Source organism: Perna viridis, chromosome 9, assembly GCF_037379345.1.
Source record: "Perna viridis isolate PV_CMFRI_1.1 ecotype Kerala chromosome 9, ASM3737934v1, whole genome shotgun sequence".
Taxonomy (NCBI): domain Eukaryota; kingdom Metazoa; phylum Mollusca; class Bivalvia; order Mytilida; family Mytilidae; genus Perna; species Perna viridis.
The window spans coordinates 7,613,153-7,631,788 of NC_142453.1; the positions used below are offsets into that span (position 1 = coordinate 7,613,153).

An 18,636-nucleotide genomic window follows, 5' to 3' on the forward strand; every position below is an offset into this window, starting at 1 on the left:
TTACATAACTACAATCCTTTCTATATAGAGATTTGTCAAAAAGATATTCATTTTCCAAATTTATCAAACAAATCAAGAACGATAACTCTACCAAAATGTCAATTGTTTACCCAATTAATATAAATGCAACGATCGAATGGCAAATTAAGTCATGTTGTGTAGTCTGTACATAGCTGTTTCTGCAATAATAAAGTGAATTTAGTAGTTTTTTTTCTGACATGCATGAATCACCTCCTGTCTGATTTTTATATAAAAAAACCCTGCTATTTAGAATTGCGTGTCATTATCTCAGTGCAGTCTCCGCTATTTCAAAGAAAGTTTAAAATGACGAGTTACAAACTAAGAATATTTTGATGATTTACAAGTCCCGAAAAACACAGTACGAAATGAGAAGTTGCAAATGAAGAATTTAAAAGTTAGAGAAGTGGTATTTCAAAGTTGCAAATACAGATTTTCAATGTACAAAATGGAAAGTTACACACTTACAAGTTACAAATTGACAATTTACCAATTTACAAATCAAGAAGTTACAAATTAACAATTTACGGATTAAGAATTTTGACCCCGTTAGCATTCCATAAAAAAGAGGTCACAAAAATCAATTTTATGTTAGTTTTTTATTTAGAAGTCTTGGTAAGAATCAAGAAAATTATGTAAAATGTGATACACTCAAAAAGAATTTGTTATTAAGTTGCTTTATACAGGTCTACATGATGAAATGTATAACTATTTCTGTCTGCTCGTAGAAGATAATTCACACTGAAAATTTTACAGTTTCTATTGTTTTTAGTGTCATTTACAGAGTTATATTTCATAAATTTCTACAGTGGATTCTATATAATTGTAATCTCTTATGAACAAGGGTTCTGTTAAAAGCTACATCTTATTTTTCTGTTTTCTTAAGCATTTAAAACAAAATATCAAAAACTAAAAATATGCAGGCTTTCCAAACATGTATCACATTTTGCACGATTCTTAGCTGGAGTGTTACTCAATGTTTTACCCATTACATTCTACAATGCAATAGTAAATGTAACATTTTTTTTAAAGTTATGCCCTTCTTAAACAAACTCGGGAGATTCCACCTCATACAAAATTACGTTATCATTACAGAGACAGCCAATGTATACGGTTTCTTCCCGACTTGAGGCTAGGTAGTAAGGTCTTACGATTCCTATAGCATTGGTGTCAAAGTAAGATATAAAATGTCCAACATTGTTTATCAAGTGTGGCAAATTAATAAGACGGTTACTGACAAGGAAATGATCAGATTGGGTGCGTGTAATTGAAGTAGGGGTGAAATGCTGGCCTTTCTCCAGAACAGGGTGACCGTGGTAAGTGTTCACTTTCCGTCTGCAATTCTCCCGACCCTACATCCACCCCCTAGTATATCAATAACTAACATATTTCCATGTGTGCTACTTGATAGTTTTCTAAGATTTATGAATAGTCTCTTTGCGTTTTCCCCGTCAAATTCCCACACTTGTTTTACCTTTCCATGCAAGCTCATCATAATGACGACTCGACGGCCTCGAAGAGGGAATGCCTTTTTCGTTTCTCGTGCCCCAAATAATATACACTTATCATGAGTTTTGTGAACGCAGACAATCAACAGCGACTCTGTAGAGTAAGCAGAATCCCGAACATTACCTGCATCATATATCTTTATAGAAGATGTGATGTCGGTAAATAGAAACTTCTCATCCGATAAAACTTGAATATTTGACATTCGTGGCATCGTCTGTGATGATATAAGTCAATGACCAGATTTTGTTGGTTTTAATTTTGCAGTGTCACATCGTTGATGTTGTCACAATAAATCCAAAGAGAGCCATTCGGGCATGGTCCAATAAAATGACAAGACAAGACATCCTCATTTGTTGCAAATGTTCGTTTAATAAGGAGTTGTCTTTCCTTTAAAGATCGTGGAGTCTCGGTGGGTTTAAATGTTTTGACACTTTTGTGTGTCTCTGATTTTTCTCGAATTTATGTTCATAACATTTGCCGCAGACTAAATGAGCGCATTCAGTACATTTTCTTTTAAGCCTTGATTCTGATCCACAATATTTGCATGAAAGAATGTACTTTTTATTATTGAATCCGGTAACGCCATTTTGGGCTATTTTAAGATGTTTACATATTAGTTGCTAAACATTTAAGTTTCGTCCTTCGAACGTTGTATAATCTATATTTAGAAAAGATAATTTTCAATGATTAATCTAACTATAAAAATCTATTTAACTTTTTTTTAAATATCAGTTATCAAAGCCTACTTGTTTAAAATAAAAATTGGTCTTTATGGTCACGTTTCCACCATCCTAAGATACAGATTGACTTATTTCTATAATGAGAATGTATTCATAATAAATGCTAGAGAATCTGGATAAGTTCCATCAGTTGCTAATCATTAAGACAGTGCGAGCGTCCAGAAATTAACAAAGCGTGTAAAACTTTGCTCATGTCAGTGGTAGAACTCCACCCCAGGTTTTCATAGCACCGCTCGTGCTTGTTAACCAAATTTCGCACTCAATTTTCCAACCGATAAGAGTTTCCAACCCCAGAAACTTCCCTGGATCCGCCTTTAAGTAAGTTTAAAAAATTAATACGAAAAAAAAATATTTCTCATAATCGTGGATAAACGGTAATAATAAAATTGCCTTACTGATAGGCAAAGTCTAGTCTGTAGTCATATAAGGAATGGGCAATATCAAGGCACAAAATCAGGAAGTTAGAAACAAACCTCCATGGTCCTGACTTTGTACAGGCATTTCTAACAGAAATGAAACCTTCATCTTCAAGAAACCAATTTTGAACAAGTTATTGATGTCTAATAAAACGAATGGCTTAATCAAGTTTTAAACATTTTAGCATTGAACGAGGGAGACCTAGGGTAAGGGACATAACCCTTGAAATCAGTGATATGCTTGTATCATATTCAATTTCACCAAAGCCTTTAAAGCTTTCATTTGAAACAGAATTAAATCAGTCCAATTTACTTTGATGCTAACTTGACATTGATGTAAAATGCTGAATACAAACATTCTAATGATTTGTAAGGGTTGTGTTCCTTACCCTAGGTTTACCTTCTTAATTAAGAGGATTTTGAGGTACAATTTTGTTCAGCGTTATTTTTGTGAGTTCAACACAGAGTTCACATGAGCAAAAACCACGCAGTTTGTGCATGTACATTTAGGCGTCATTTAATCAGCGTGATCGTCGTAATCATTGCATATTTATGACTTTTACTTCTTAACAAAACACTCGTTATTTTCTTGATAATACACGTTTATGTGTATCAGTAATTATATCATAAGTGAATGCAGAAAATGCCATAAACCTTAAATCCTTCATTCATAATATTGGAGAAACCCCGGGATTGATGTATCTTGCTAAATTAAAGAGGATTTGACTTCAGATTTACGTCGTCTTCTCTAAAACTTTGTCTTAAAATTGGCACAAAGAAGATAATTAAAAAAAAGAAGAAACAAAAACAAAAACAAAAAACAAAAATAAAATGGATAGCGTTGTGAAACTTCAAACCAAAACAAAAGAAAAGTGATAGCCTTGTGAAACTTTTTAAAATCAAACACTAATAATTCCGCATTTTAGTGAACTTTTTAAGATAGTGCGGTTTTGACGGGCTTCACTGGTTCTTTTGCGGTTCTCTTTTTTAGATTTTTTTTGAGAAAAAAAATTTAGCGATGAATATCTATCAATAACTAATACATTTTTTAGGTGCGGATCCTGAGTTTTTGGAAAGATGGTTTCAGGCTTTAAGTGGCCCCCGAAATGCATAAAATTGACAAAAGTTTCAAACAAATGGGTTGTAGTATTCTGATCGTCTGGAACCCAATCCACCGCGGATTCGACTATGGTTTTTTGTTGCCAATAACCGTCATTGGCCAATCATACATGTACGTGTATGCATTTTAACATGTACTGAACGAACGCCTATTGAAATCAACACTGCGATATATAAAAATACAGACATTCGTATGATTCATCAATAGCTTACCGGTCATCCATCAGTATCACGAATCAGGTGTTGAGAAATGTTGAATTAACAACTTTCACTTTAAGATAAACAATATGTTTTTCATCAATCGTACTTTCTTGCGTTGAACCTTGCACTGAAAAGACATGTATAAACTAGAATCATTGATTTTGCAGGATAAACACTAGTAACTAATTACTAAAAAAAAACAACTATTATTTTATTCAAGGATTTTCTATTTTCACAAAAACCCTTATTCAAAAGTTGCCCACGTTTTAAAGTTTCCTTGAGTTGCAGGACTGGTCTTTATCATATTTTCGCTTTTTAAATTTGATGATGTCATTAACAGATGCAAGAACCTTATACATGTAAATGGGAATTCTAGACTACATGTGCCATTTGCTTATTTTTGCTAAAATTTTGTACAAATGAACATCTTTTTCTACAGAAGGGGGTTCAAACCCATGGAAAACTTACCGGATCAGCTACCAAACAAAATTTTGTCAATGGAAATTGAAAAAAATACTTAGAAATCTGAATAGGCAATAACGATTACCACTCCATCGCCGATTTCTGTCTTTTCCTGTGACCTTGAACTACTTAGTTCATGATATCATGACACAAATTTTCAATCATCTTAATGAAATCCAGATCTAGTTTTAATGATTTTTATTAATGTTCTCATGAAAACTTTATTGAAAAAAAAACCAAAATAATAAAGAGGTTATCCAATTCTTTTTTTTTAAAAAAACTTTCTACTTCATAAATTTAATTTTGCTATTTATTTTTCTTCAAAAAGTTTGAAGCATTATTTAACCTATTAATGTTAATTTGCGCTATTTCCCACATTCAGGCAACCATTTTTTTGTCGGTGAAAACAGGTCAGTTTTAATCGATCGAACTAGTAAAAAAGTTACTTTGACTACTTATAAGTGTCAGTCTCTGTAAGAACCAGGCATGATATGAAAAAAAACCCCACCATTTTGAAAGTGTTTTTTCTTACTATTTGCACCATAAGAATCAAGGAAAAAGGAGAAGATTTTCATATCATTTTGGTATATTCAGTTATTATTTCAATGAAATGCGATGGAAAATGAACATTTCAAGGGCACATAACTTTGTCAAAAACCTCATTTTTCTAAAATTCTATTGAAAAAAAATATCTGAGCAAATCCAGTGATACAGAGATCAAATAGTGATATTTTCAATTAGTGAAAACATCCCTATATGATACAATGTTGTCAGATCGTTTTGGTTCGGAAATGCATGTTTCTGATTGTCCCTTTTAGCCTGACAAATACTTACATTTAAAAGAAGCGCAAATTCGACCGGTTACACTCCACGTGTACAAGATTTATTGTATCGTCTGCACGAAGATTACGTTCAAGTTGTATTATCACCATTTAGCGATCTGTCTTTCCGTAAATTAAAAAAAAATGGCCTAAATATTTAGATAGGTCTGGGTGTAACCGCTTTTAACTTGCAATCAAAGAGTTTTAAGATATTATTTTTTTAAAATATGTATTTGTATGAACAATAAAATGTGCATTTATGTACAGTTAAATACAGTAAACGTCTAAATGGAAGCCTGAATAAACAGAATCCTGTTTAAACCAAACTGATAAGACGGTTGTTTCTTTTTAATATCTATGCACTTTGAACATGTGTTAACCGAACACCTTCATAAACTGAATACATTCTTCAGTCCCGCAGGTAGACAGGTAAATACAAACGAAGACCAGCAAAAACATGCTAACAAATAAAAACAAAGAAACAAAGAGCGAATAAACAAAAGAAAACACAGAACATTTAAACCGAGTAATAATGCACACACCCAGCCTCCCCCCCCAAAAAAAACAAAAACAAAAACAAAAAAACAAAAAAAACAACAAAGCAAAACAAAACAAAAACAAAAACACCCCAAAACATAAACAAAAACAAACAAACAAACAAACAAACAAAAACCCCCAGAAAAACACCAACACACATTCACAATGACCTTAAGGTTAAAGGTCAACTCAAAAGGGAACATATAACTAATTTAGTAGGTCAGGATTTCTCTCTGTTTTCCCTTGGGAAGTTTGCTGAATGTACACGTTCCCTTTACGGAAGTAACATATAAATAATTCATTACTTAAATAAATTAATAAATGGAGCAAAATGGAACGTCAATACATAATAAACTGGCAAGTTACAAACAGCTCTTCTGGTATTATAATTTGTTATTCAAACATTAGAAATGCTTAATTCAAACGTGTACGCTCATTTTACACTCTTAACTGGGATAAAACTCGATCTCGATTCCAAGTGCTTTACTATTTTTTCCGTTTCTATAATAATTATTGTTTATCTTGAATTGTTTCAAGAATTCAAAGTTTACATTAGAATGTTTGAATGGTGCATTTTCTGGTTCGTTATAATAGATTAAAGTAGCAATGTGCATTTTATTAATAACAATGTACATGTGCATTCTTTTACTTTAAAGCTCGTAAAAACATTTACTCCATGTATTCAGTGCCTTGTTTATTGCAACATGCCCTTTAAGCCATGCATAGTTTGCACCGATATTACATATTATAAAGAAGGAGAAGTAATAGAAAGTACAAAGAAAAAAAAAGGGGGGGTCTTTATTATCAACGAATTATTAATCAATTTAGTTTTTGAGAAACATATTATCCAACACAAAAACAAAAACAAAAACAAAACAAAACAAAGTTGAAAATAATTCTTGAAATGTATGTCTAACTATTATAAACTATGTGCAAAAATGGTTTGATTTGAATGAGTATAAATGATTCCCTTTTCAGGTATAAATGACGGCCCTTCAGGGTATAAATCGTTCCCTTTTTAAGTGAAAATGGTTCTCTTTAAAAGCCGCCCAAAACTCCGTTTATTCATAAAATTGTCTCAATTTATACTTAAACATGCATGCAAGGCTTCATCGGCGAAATAGGTCAGAAATTACAAAAATTAGAACCACGGTCACATAAAAATATTAAAAAACCTACGCATAGTTTCAAGCGGCAATATATTTTGAATATGTTATAACTGACGGATATACGAGCAGCATAAAATGAACTGAATGTACTAAAATAGACGTGAAGTCCACTTGTAAGCAGTACCGGGATTTAATATATTTCATGTATAAGTAGATATCAGACAAAAAAACTAATATATGCTTGGCCTATTTCAACCTTTCAAAGCTGAAGAGCTTCTTGCTACTGATTTATTTAACTCTTTACTTCAAAACGGTTCTTGACTGCTGAATCGCCTGGTGTGTGTTTAACATTATTTATATTGGAGGGACCACTCATGGTTTGATTTATATAAATATTCCTGTAATGAACTACAAATTATTAGTGTTGAATGTGGTCCGGTAAAATATTTTGCACAGAAATCTTAGTACAGATGAAATCTATTTGGACCAAGTCCCTAATCTACTCTTTACTACCAGAATTCCGTCAAACCCGACACTGAACATGGCATAAACCAATGATATACCATAAACCTGTCTAAACCAAACCATAAATAGACATAGGGAATCCTGCATAAATCAGGCCCTAAATGGAGCACAACTTGTCCAACTGAACCAATTTGCAAGGGAAACAAATAAAAAAGCCCTTAATACATATTGCAACAAAGCTTTCAGTTACGGAAACCTGTCTAAACCACAATATAATGCAAACTTATCCGAACTTAGATATGTATGGACGAAGACACAGGCGTTTACAAGAGGGAAAAAAGGGGCTTTTATTCGAAAAGTTCGTTTCATAAAATACTAAGTAGTAAAAATTGGAAATCATAGAAAGTTCAAAGTTCAAGTCAGCCTACCTTACTTTTTTAGGCATTGCTTGGTCTGTCACTGGGAAACCTGTCTAAACTAAGCTTTTAGTATAACGATCTAAACAAAAAAAATGTACACCTTTAACACATAGAAAATAAGCGAAAGATATACTAAAAACCAAACCTGACTGAAAGCTCTGCCTTCTTGTTTCTAAAACTTATATGTTATCTGATTGATACAAACTATAAAGAACAATTTTGTGTAAGAATCAGGCAATGAGTGGCTCATCATTTTCATCACTTGGTCTTTTTTTAAGAATGAAAAACGACTTATTTCGGCAACCTTAGATCCGCTATATTTATGCACACTTGGCTGTACACTTTACGCTTTGTCAGTTGAAATGGTCGCTAGTGAAACATTGCTTTGTACTCCTTTTATAATAGAGGAAATGGCAAGTTAAGTGGAACGATGTTAGATATGGCAATAGTTGTTTGCATTATAAGGTGACAGTGTTCATATATGGACAGCTACAATGTTTCATTCATTGACGTTTGTTATTGTTTGTTTTCGTACATGATGGCGCACGTGGTACGTGGCGAGTGCTACTGTGTAAGTGTGTAAGTGATTTTTCGGAATATAATATAACTTTTCTAAAACAGAAGTTTAATGTTTTCATTAAATATGAATTTTCAATTGCACCACTGAATTGAATGAAAGCAGCTGATACATCGGAATGTCACGTGTGTTTGTTTACATGATTAAGGTGGGCAATAATTTACACACACACAAACCACGCCCAATATATCGCGTGCTGCTCATATAGCAATCGAAAATCAACCACAGTTGTTGTCTTAAAGCCTTTTAATGACTACATAATGGAACTGTGTTTTTTTCATGTGCCACGTACACCTTATACACATTTTGCCTGATTCTTAAATTAGGAAGTATTTAATTTCTGTGGACCGAGGGAGGTCTGGTTAGGTTTTAGTTTACAATTATCATTAAAATTGAAACACTACTTATATTTTGATATATACAATGTACATACTATATTACACTAACATCAAATATATTTTTGTCTTTAATCTGTTAGATATTTAAAGTCACTGTTTATTAAATTCTTCATTGTAAGTGATCTTTGACGTCTGTTACGCCTTTTATGCCGAAGTGAACTAAATTGTAAATATTTTAGTAAGTTTTCAAAGTGGTATACATGTACTTGTAATAATTCAATTTGAGATGGCATGAATGCATTCACTCACGTATCATCTAGTAAAGCATTTTTTCGACAGAATGAATATCTTTGTAATTTTGTATTATTGTGAAAAAGGTATGCAGCTATTATGTTTTAATACCCCGTCAGCCCATATGGCGAGGTATCATGTGATACCCTCAAAAAAAAAGACGGTTTCCAGAAGATAAATTAAGACCGGATCAATAACTTATTTTGCAACTATGCATTTTTGTTCGTCACCACAGCACACAAGTGAAGTCCAAAATGTAGTTTTCGAGTTAGGCCATTTTGAATACTTTACAACCCCCCATTTTTACACCATAACGTGGCCGGGTATTACTGAATGTAATCTTCCATTAATGCCATATTTGTGTGTCTGTATTTTGTATAGCATATGGAATTATTTTAACAAATGTAATGAGTGGAATTTTGCTAACGATGGACATTTATTTTGTTTTGTTTTCGATTTCGTCTATAAAGTGCATAATCAATGTTATCTCCTGTAAATTGTGGTTTCTTGTTAATTGAATTTCAAATATTGTGTCAAGTGGTGCGATAAGCACATGTTGTATGACCATCAATGACACAAACACGGTTGTTCCACTTTAATTGTTTGATCAGTTTATCTATAAAAAAATATTAGTGATCAGGTTATTCAACGAACGAACTGTATTATGGGTAATTGCGCTAGGAGTTCCATTATATTGTGTTTTTGTCTTATCAAACAAACTAGATCGAAATAATTAATCTTCATTGTCGCGGCCATTCCTTCTGTACTTGAATATGTGTATTGTCCATGATGGAATCTTATTACTTTTTGGGCTAAATTTGACATTTAAGGTTAATGTTTAAAAACCAACATCATCATCAACAACAACAACAACAACAACAACAACAAAAAAAAAAAACGACAAAAAAAAACAAAACAAAACAAAAAAAAATTCAAAAAAAAAGCATTGTAACAAAAAACAAATAAACAAGAACAAATCACAAATTGACAAAAATACACAACAACAAAAAAGGAATAAATATAACAATAACAAAGAGATAAATAAACAAAACAAAACCAATTATGTTTTTATGATTTCTCATTTATTTTTCAGATTGGGGATACAGCGGTGCAGGTGGTGAGTACGATTTACGAAAAGTTTCTCGATTTAAAAAAAGAAAAGTACTATCAGTAAAGGTAAACAATTCATTATTTCTTCGTTCCCTGTTATCCTAAGATCTAAACAATGAGCAAAATTTTAAATGTTTAAAAATAGAGAAACTAATATACATGTATGAAACACTGAATTTTACACGATTACACTCATACCACATGAATAGGCAATGGCTGATCTAATAAACCGACGGAAAAAAGGTAATGGTGGGGTAGCAAACTGATCTTAGGGGCCCGCTTCATTGATTTTATGTTTCTACTACATCATCAACTAAACTTGTCGAGCATGAGGGACACTATCTTGGACCCGCCTTTGACAGAAATGCACTGTAAATTTGTTTTGTGGGTCAAGAGTATGTTAAATTTAATGGTCAGACTCGGAACATTTTCATTTCCGCTTCCACAGTATTCAGCTGGTTTTCATCGGATATATCCATTACAATAGCCTCCACTTAAGACACTGCTATAACCTAGGGACCTAGGCCATTAGCTAGAAAACAAGTGTGAATATGAATACTGAATATGTTATCATAGAAAGATAGTACTAATGTAAAGTTAAAACGTTGACGCCTAAAATTAACTAAATACCCCAAAACAGATAAAGGTGAGGTTGAAAAGACCCTTGAAAAACATACAGCGACTAATCAGCCAAAAATGGAATAAATAATGAATCGTCGGAAATACATGTAGTAACTTATAAGTACAAGTGAACTGAGAAACGGAAGAATGCGATGACGTTAAGTACAGTATAATCATTTTTTATGTGTGTGTCACTAAAATTTCCTTATAGCTCCTGGCAACTGGGCAACATTGAAGCAGGAATATGGTGCATGTGACGACTCAGCGCAGTCTCCTATAGACATCCCAGGGGACAGTAGTTCTGTAAAGTTTGACGAAAACCTTGCACCCATCAATGTCAGTGGTACTTCCGGTGCCTTGTTACAACTCGTTAACAACGGACATACAGGTATATTTCCTTTTCAAATTTCTAAACTGAGTTTCTTTTTGACTAAATAATAGTTTTTTTTAGACTTGAGCGAGAAATTTTAATCGATTGTATCGGTAATTCTAGAATATCCCACTATATAACAAACATGCCATTTATTCAGTTGCATGGTTTTAAGTACCAGTCCAGCTAAGTATCAGGCAAAATGTTTGGAAAGCCCACCTATCTTTATTTTTGATATTTTGTTCTTCTATATGTCACTCTTCCAAAATATTTTGTTTTATAGTCCAGTTAAACATTCTTGGGAACGTGATGGTTTCTGGAGGTATGCTTCCAAACAAGTTCCAAGTCGCACAGCTACATTTTCACTGGGGACTTGATAACAACAAAGGTTCAGAACACACCCGCGGTGGATCACAATATCCTCTTGAGGTAATCATATTTTTTCTTAGGTTGGTGGTATGAAGCGAACCCTCCGTTCTGTAATCTAGAATGTTCAGTCTAATTAAATGTATCTAGTATTGTATTGTGTAGGATCTTATTCAGACTGATCCATTGTCGATATGAATTTTTTTCCAATCGATGTTTAAGGAGGTAGACCTAAGGTAAGGGTAAAAACTCTTGAAATCACCAAATTCTGTCAAATTTTCAGTTGAAATAGAATGAAATCCATCCAAGTTACTTTTATGCTTACATGAGATTGATTAAAATGCTGAATATAAACATTCCAATGATTTATAAGAGTTGTGTCCCTTACCTTAGGTCTACCTATTTAAATCGATCAATTAATCAGCTATTTTCTCTTGTGGTTTCTTGGATGAGTCGTGACTCTTCAAAAGCTTAGTCTATGAACTTGAAGTATATTCAAGTTTCACGTTGGGGATAGCTGCAGAGCCAGTTTCGTTTTACTCGAATTTGGTCTCATGCTCTATTGTTTTGGTAAATACGGCGGATGCATATTGGAATATTGAAAACTGTATTTTTTGGCTTAATACAGCTCCTATATAAAGATACGTTGTATATGTTTTCAGAATTTTATGCGGGTTTCCTTATTTCAAAGCCTATTGTTATATTTCAGATGCACGTGGTTAGCTACAACATGAAGTACAACAATCTGTCGTTTGCTGCTGATAAATCGGATGGGCTTGCTGTGCTCGGATTTTGGTTCTCGGTAAGTGCATCATGGTAAACATACCTACCTACCAAGTAATAGAAAGGTGATTAAAGCTATAGACCCTTTAGTGTTAAATCAATGAGCCTGCGGGACATGTACTTCCGCAAGGTAGGGCTTGGGCTTAATAAAAGAGTAATCAATGGGACCACCACAGGCGCGGATCCAAGGACTGGCGTACCGGGCGTTGCCCCCCCCCCCTAAATCCGTAAGAAAAAAAATTTTCATCACAAGTTTCACCCCATAATATTTTTTGCCTTGCTTTGCACTGCATTTAATTTAATTTCCGCCCCCACCCCCACCGTTAAACTCAAATCCTTGATCCGCCCCTGAAGGTTATAGCGGTAATCAAAAGAATGTAATCCAGGGACAAAGACCAGACATTGAAAACAGACAAACACAACAAAGAACATAAAGTTACTAAAAGAACTTTCCCCGCAGAATTGTATATTGAGCATCAGAAGCGGGCCCAGAATTTTAGGTTAAGATGGGCGTTGAAAGAATTAAAAGTCGAGCGAAACGAGGCAAAAATTCAAGGGTTAAAATTTGTGAAAGTACGCCCGGTACACCCGTATTGGATACGCGCATGAGCAAGCTCGACGCATGCTCATCCACCTTCCCACGGTAAACACAAAAGTGACTATCTATTGAATCACGAGATATAGAATATTGAAGTATGCTAGGAGTCAAGAAAAAACAGTTTTTTGTATTGACTATAAGAGTTTATTTTTTGCAGGTTTCAGATACAGACAATGCCAAATTTTCAACCTTATTTACAGATGTTAGCAAAGTGATGTATGCAGGTGATGTGTTTTATTATGTTTCAGATCTGTTTAAACCGAACCCCTTTTGGACTTTATATTTGGTTCGGTTTAGACAGGTGTTTAAGTAAAGGTTTAAAATGCATTTTAATTGATATAAATAGACTGTTTAAGTATCAGTCCATATAAAATTCAGACACTGCCTAACATATTTTTATCTGACAATAGTCTTTTCTGTATTTAGGTTACAGACCACCAATTCAACCAATGAGCATTTGGAACGTACGCAAAAATAGTCCTACGCAGAAATTACCCCTGTTCCTCATAGTGCTGTGAAAAAAGTTCTCATCTTATTTAAAAAATTTAAACAGTTTCTGAAAGGAAAAACATTTCTGTACATTTTATAGGTGCATTTTGCTTCTTGTGATGTGAAGCCTAATCTCCATAATGAATTTTAAATATACCCCTATCTTGTGAAAACACTGGGATTTCCCATGCTATTTATAGACCCTTCACTTCCGGTGACCAGTACTGCACTGCAAGTCTGCTAACCCCACATGCCATTCTGAGGATTGTGAGCTGACATATGTAGAATCATGCTGATATATAGTCATCTGCAGGTTAAAGTTAAGGTAAAGTCCAGAGAAGCCATTGAATATTGTGAAATTAGCATAGAAGCCTATGGGAAGTTGAATTAGTGGTTTTTAGCCTTTAGACCTGTTCTTTTGAGAGAAATGCACTTTAATCTCCCACTAAAATCAACTAAAAAAAAGCCAAATCAAGAACCGTAACTCTTGATAAGTGCTAATTTCAAATACAATCTATATAAATTTTATCTCAAAAGCGCAAGCCTCAATTGAAAAGACAGGTTATGTGATCTATAGCAGTTCCTGCACAGGAAATAAAAGTGAATTTGGTGGTTTTTGACAAAAATGAATCGCCTCTTTTCTGACATTTATAAAGACTGCTACTGAAAATAATTGCTTTAAAAAGGTTTCAGGATTATTCAGCATTCGGTTTAAACAGGTTACACAGTAAATGACATTCTTATGACCATCTAAGAATCAGGCATTGATACAACAAAACAAAAATCAAACAAATTTATACAAAAAACACCCCCGGAAAATACTGAGCCATCGTAGTGAAGCGCGAAATTAAGAATTAAACACCGCTTATATTTCTTAGTCTTGCATCTCATAACAGTTTTATATTGTTTTTCTCCCTTTCGTATTTAATTTGTGATAAGTACATCAATTCAGAACGCTATACAATTATATTCACAAGACGATCAGTCTTTTACAAGAAAAATTCAAATAATTGAATCTTCATTTTTTTCAAACCTTGATTGCACTTTTAATATGGATTGTTTTGTTAGGTGCATTGAATTAATTTCAGCAATAGCTTTTTAAACAAATATGTTTTGCTTTACCCTTCTTAGCATAGAAACTGCCTGATGCTCAAACTGATCAACACATAACAATAGCACCACATTCCTTCCTCCTTCTCATATAAATACCTTTATATAGCACTTTATAGCTATTTTACATGGCAGCAATACTTATATCACAAATTTGGCAATTTACCGTGCTTATTTATGCAAACTAAAACAGTACTCTCAATGAGAAGTGTCTTTGCATAACATAATTTATAATGAGTATTATTGAGGTATAGATTTTCTACAGGAGAGCTTCACTGCGGGATGGTATCGAGGGGTATCTACATACTGATGAATTTACAATGAGTATTATTGAGGTGTAGATATTCAGCAGGATAGCTTCACTGCAGGATGGTATCGAGGGGTATCTACACACTGATAAATTTACAATGAGTATTATTGAGGTGTAGATTTTCTGCAAATAGCTTCACTGCAAGAGAGCTTCACTGCAGGATAGCTTCACTGCCGGATGGTATCGAGGGGTATCTACATACTGATGAAGTTACAATGAGTATTATTGAGGAATAGATTTTCTGCAGGATAGCTTCACTGTAGGATAGCTTCACCGCAGGATGGTGTCGAGGGGTATCAACACTGATGAATTTACAATGAGTATTATTGAGGTGTAGATTTTCTGCAGGATACCTTCACTGCAGGATAGCTTCACTGCAGTATGGTATCGAGGGGTATCTACACACTAATGAATTTACAATGAGTATTGAGGTATAGATTTTCTGCAGGATAGCTTCACTGCAGGATAGCTTCACTGCAGGATGGTATCGAGGGGGTATCTACACACTGATGAACTTTCAAGCTAGCGGAGTGATACGAATATAAATCGCGGTTATCTGTTATGCAGTTATAACGAATTTAAAAGGTTGTCATTGATTTTCATTTGAAAACAAATATGGCAAGAAATAATACATTTGCACTAAGAAGCAGTTGATAGGGAAGGTCACTATGACAATTTACATATCTACAACATCGTCGGTATACATACCTGCTTCACCGGTCTCTTATAAAATGATGTATAGAAAACTTCGCATTGATGTTTAATTGCCTGCATTTATACTTTCAGATGAAGAAGCCAGTGTAATGATCAACCTAGCTGACCTTTTTCCAGCATCCCTTAGTAATTACTTCCGTTACAAAGGAAGTCTGACAACCCCGCCATGTTTCGAAAGCATCACGTGGACTGTTTTTGATGATCCTTTACCTATATCAGAGAAACAGGTATTCATATGCCAAGCCAAAGTGGACAAAAATCAGTATTTTGTAATATAAGAAAATGAATTTCTAATATTACAAAATTATTCTTGTAATATTAGAAAAAAAAATTTAATATAAGAAATTCAATTTGCAATATTAAAAATTCATTTTTGAATATTAGAAAATGCTCATGTTTGTCCACTTTGGCTTGCCATATGTTTATACATTGTATTTTGTTTTAGGGCTAGATTGAAACTCTGATGTAAGAATATTGTATTCATTATTAAAAAAAACTATACAGTATTTTTAATTTGGTATTTGTGAATGGTGAATATACAAGAAACCTGTCAAAAGCAAACATAAAAAAATAGGAATACTGTATGTTAGTTCTGATACTTATTTACAATCAGGCGCAGACTACCCTTCAGCTAGGAGTAGGTCTCACAAAAAATAGCTTTTGGACAATTCTGAAAATGAAATACTTGTTTGGACACCGGCAAACCACCCATTGTCTAGCATTCAAACCAAAGCCAGTCTTCCACTAAATAGTAAATATTTCAATGTTCACAAAACCAAACACGCATACGACTATCAAAAACTTCACACATGACCAAAAACGGAAGAAAAAAGAGTCAACCAATACAGTGTATAATAGAAGACAATTGTAATGTTTTTTTGCGTTTTTTACGCTATTACAGCTAAACCTGTTCAGAAGTGTATATGAGAACACCAAAAGTGATACAAACAAACACAAAATAGGCCACAACTACAGACCAGTACAGCAGCTCAACGGTCGGGCAATCACAAGGAGTTTCAAGTCCGGCGCAAGCAGCCTTCACGTCACAAGCTCTATATTGACAATTATGGTAGTCCTTCTCTTTAATTACATGTAACGAGTCTTGTATACTTGTTTTACAATCTGTCCAAATTAATTGTGGATTTTCTGATGTTTTTATACAACATCATACGGGATATGGTGTCTTTAACACGTCTATGAAAAAAATGGTTATAAATCATCCACATTCAACTGCTCTGTAATATTTATTTGACATGAAAGGTCTAGGTATCGTAATGAAAAATCTACGTTTGATTTTGGTAGATTGTAATGACGGCAGCGTGTGCATATTAATTCCAAAATGTAATGTCATTTTTTGAAAGTCACCAATATTGAAGTGTTAAAAGAATATGACATTCCAATATCTTAACGATAATTATATATGTTCATTAATTGCTATAACACTTTTATATAAAAAAAAAAAAAAGTGAAAAAAGTGTTTTACCCAAAGTTAAATTTCCTACTTAAAATGTTCTGCATTGCGCAGTTATTTCATCATGCCATAAAACCATAACAAGATGGATATTTCACACTTGGAATAGACATATATTTTCTCTTTAAATTCACGAGCAGTTTTTTTAACTTCATTCTTAATCGTTTAGATTTTTGGGTCTAATATGGTGAACGCATCACAATTGTTTAGCAAATAATGATCCATCAATAGTCTGGTATATATGTACAATTTGTATAGTCGCGGAGATGACGTCATACATAATTTGTATCGCGGAGATGACGTCATACATGTAAGTGTGATTTTACTTATGTTCATTCTGTAATATAATAAATAAAATATTTTAAACTACTATCAAAGTTTGTCTATTTGTCACATATCTTTTTTCCAATCGGTCTTGTCCATTCTTTGCAAAAAAAAAGAAAAAAAATTAGGAGTTTTTGAAATTGGGCCTTGCGAGAGGCAAAAAACGCCAAATGTATACATGTACCTTTTACTCTATTAATAAATATTACCCTTAATTTTTGTATCAAGTGACATTTTTTTTCGCCTGTATAATTCATAAGTATTTTATTAGATTAATATATTCTTAGTTACCTTCGTTAGTCTTTAAGAGAAGATTGCCAGTATTTTAGTCATTATCTTTTAGTATTAAATGTAATATATTTTTTGTATTGTAGAAATATTGTTTTTGTTGTATTAAAGATATTTATTGTACACATTTTGGTTGATCCCTCTGAATTCACAACTTTACATAAGTCACTTCACCAATCTCCTGCAGAGTGTGTACTCGCTATTTTAAAACTAAACACCTCAGCCATATTAAGAGCTAAACCCAACCCATTTATTCAAATTAGTGCAGTACACTGGAAACAGCATCACAGATTGTAATGAGTAGTGAACGTGCCCTGTAAATGTTTTTTCCACGTCTTGTATAGCAGAGAATTTAAACTAACGGAATGATACGTAATAAACGGGGAAGCAGTTATAGTACGCATGAGATAGTAGTAACCTTGTCGATATAATGTGCCGATCACTAGAGAGATATAATGTGCCGATCTCCTGAGAGAACATTTTTTTCTCATGCATTGCAACGTGGTAACAACAAGATGTGCGTTGTCCCATCTCCCATTGCACTATTGTACCATCTCCCATCTCTTATTGCCCATTACACTATTGTCCGATCTCCCATTGCCCATTACCAATATATCCTATTGACCAATCTCTCTTTGCTTCATACTCTTGTTCCATCTCCTACTGTCCTACACCCAACTGAATGGGTTCAGTTTACGCCATTCAGTTAATGTACGCACGCACGATGGCTATTTGCTATAAAATGTTTCCATTTTCCCCCGAATCTTTGAATGGTTATTTTGTTCACCAACTTGCCTGTTTGTAGTTGCTAGGTAATTCATTTTGTCTGCCTGTTCGCTTAAGTAGCTGGTCGTTAACTTTTATTTCACAGTCACTTTTTTATATTTTTTATGAAAAGTTGCACTGAGCAATATAGCCTATAAACACCCTGTTTGCTTGATATTACTTCAATGTGCCCATGTTTTATTAAGGTGTTCTTAGTGTGTTACAACTTCTGACGAATCGAGGAACTTTTTCTATTCTTCTAGTCACGTATAGTAGTGTGTTGGTTTAATTTTCT

At 33.5% G+C, this 18,636-nt stretch overlaps 1 protein-coding gene across 3 annotated transcripts in view; it reads left to right on the forward strand.

The window, feature by feature from the left end:
• The window catches only part of LOC148606525 (carbonic anhydrase 1-like), a 45,271-nt gene extending 27,572 nt beyond the window's left edge, over positions 1-17,699 (forward strand). For all 3 annotated transcript variants that reach the window (XM_088544193.1, XM_088544191.1, XM_088544192.1), the window contains exons 2-8: positions 10,116-10,139; positions 10,965-11,141; positions 11,407-11,552; positions 12,199-12,291; positions 13,028-13,094; positions 15,566-15,720; positions 16,395-17,699. In XM_088544193.1, coding sequence (XP_088400319.1) covers positions 10,116-10,139; positions 10,965-11,141; positions 11,407-11,552; positions 12,199-12,291; positions 13,028-13,094; positions 15,566-15,720; positions 16,395-16,589 — 857 coding nt within the window. In that variant the 3' untranslated portion in view covers positions 16,590-17,699. The remainder of the gene's footprint in view (positions 1-10,115; positions 10,140-10,964; positions 11,142-11,406; positions 11,553-12,198; positions 12,292-13,027; positions 13,095-15,565; positions 15,721-16,394) is intronic.
• The last annotated feature ends 937 nt before the right edge of the window (positions 17,700-18,636 follow it).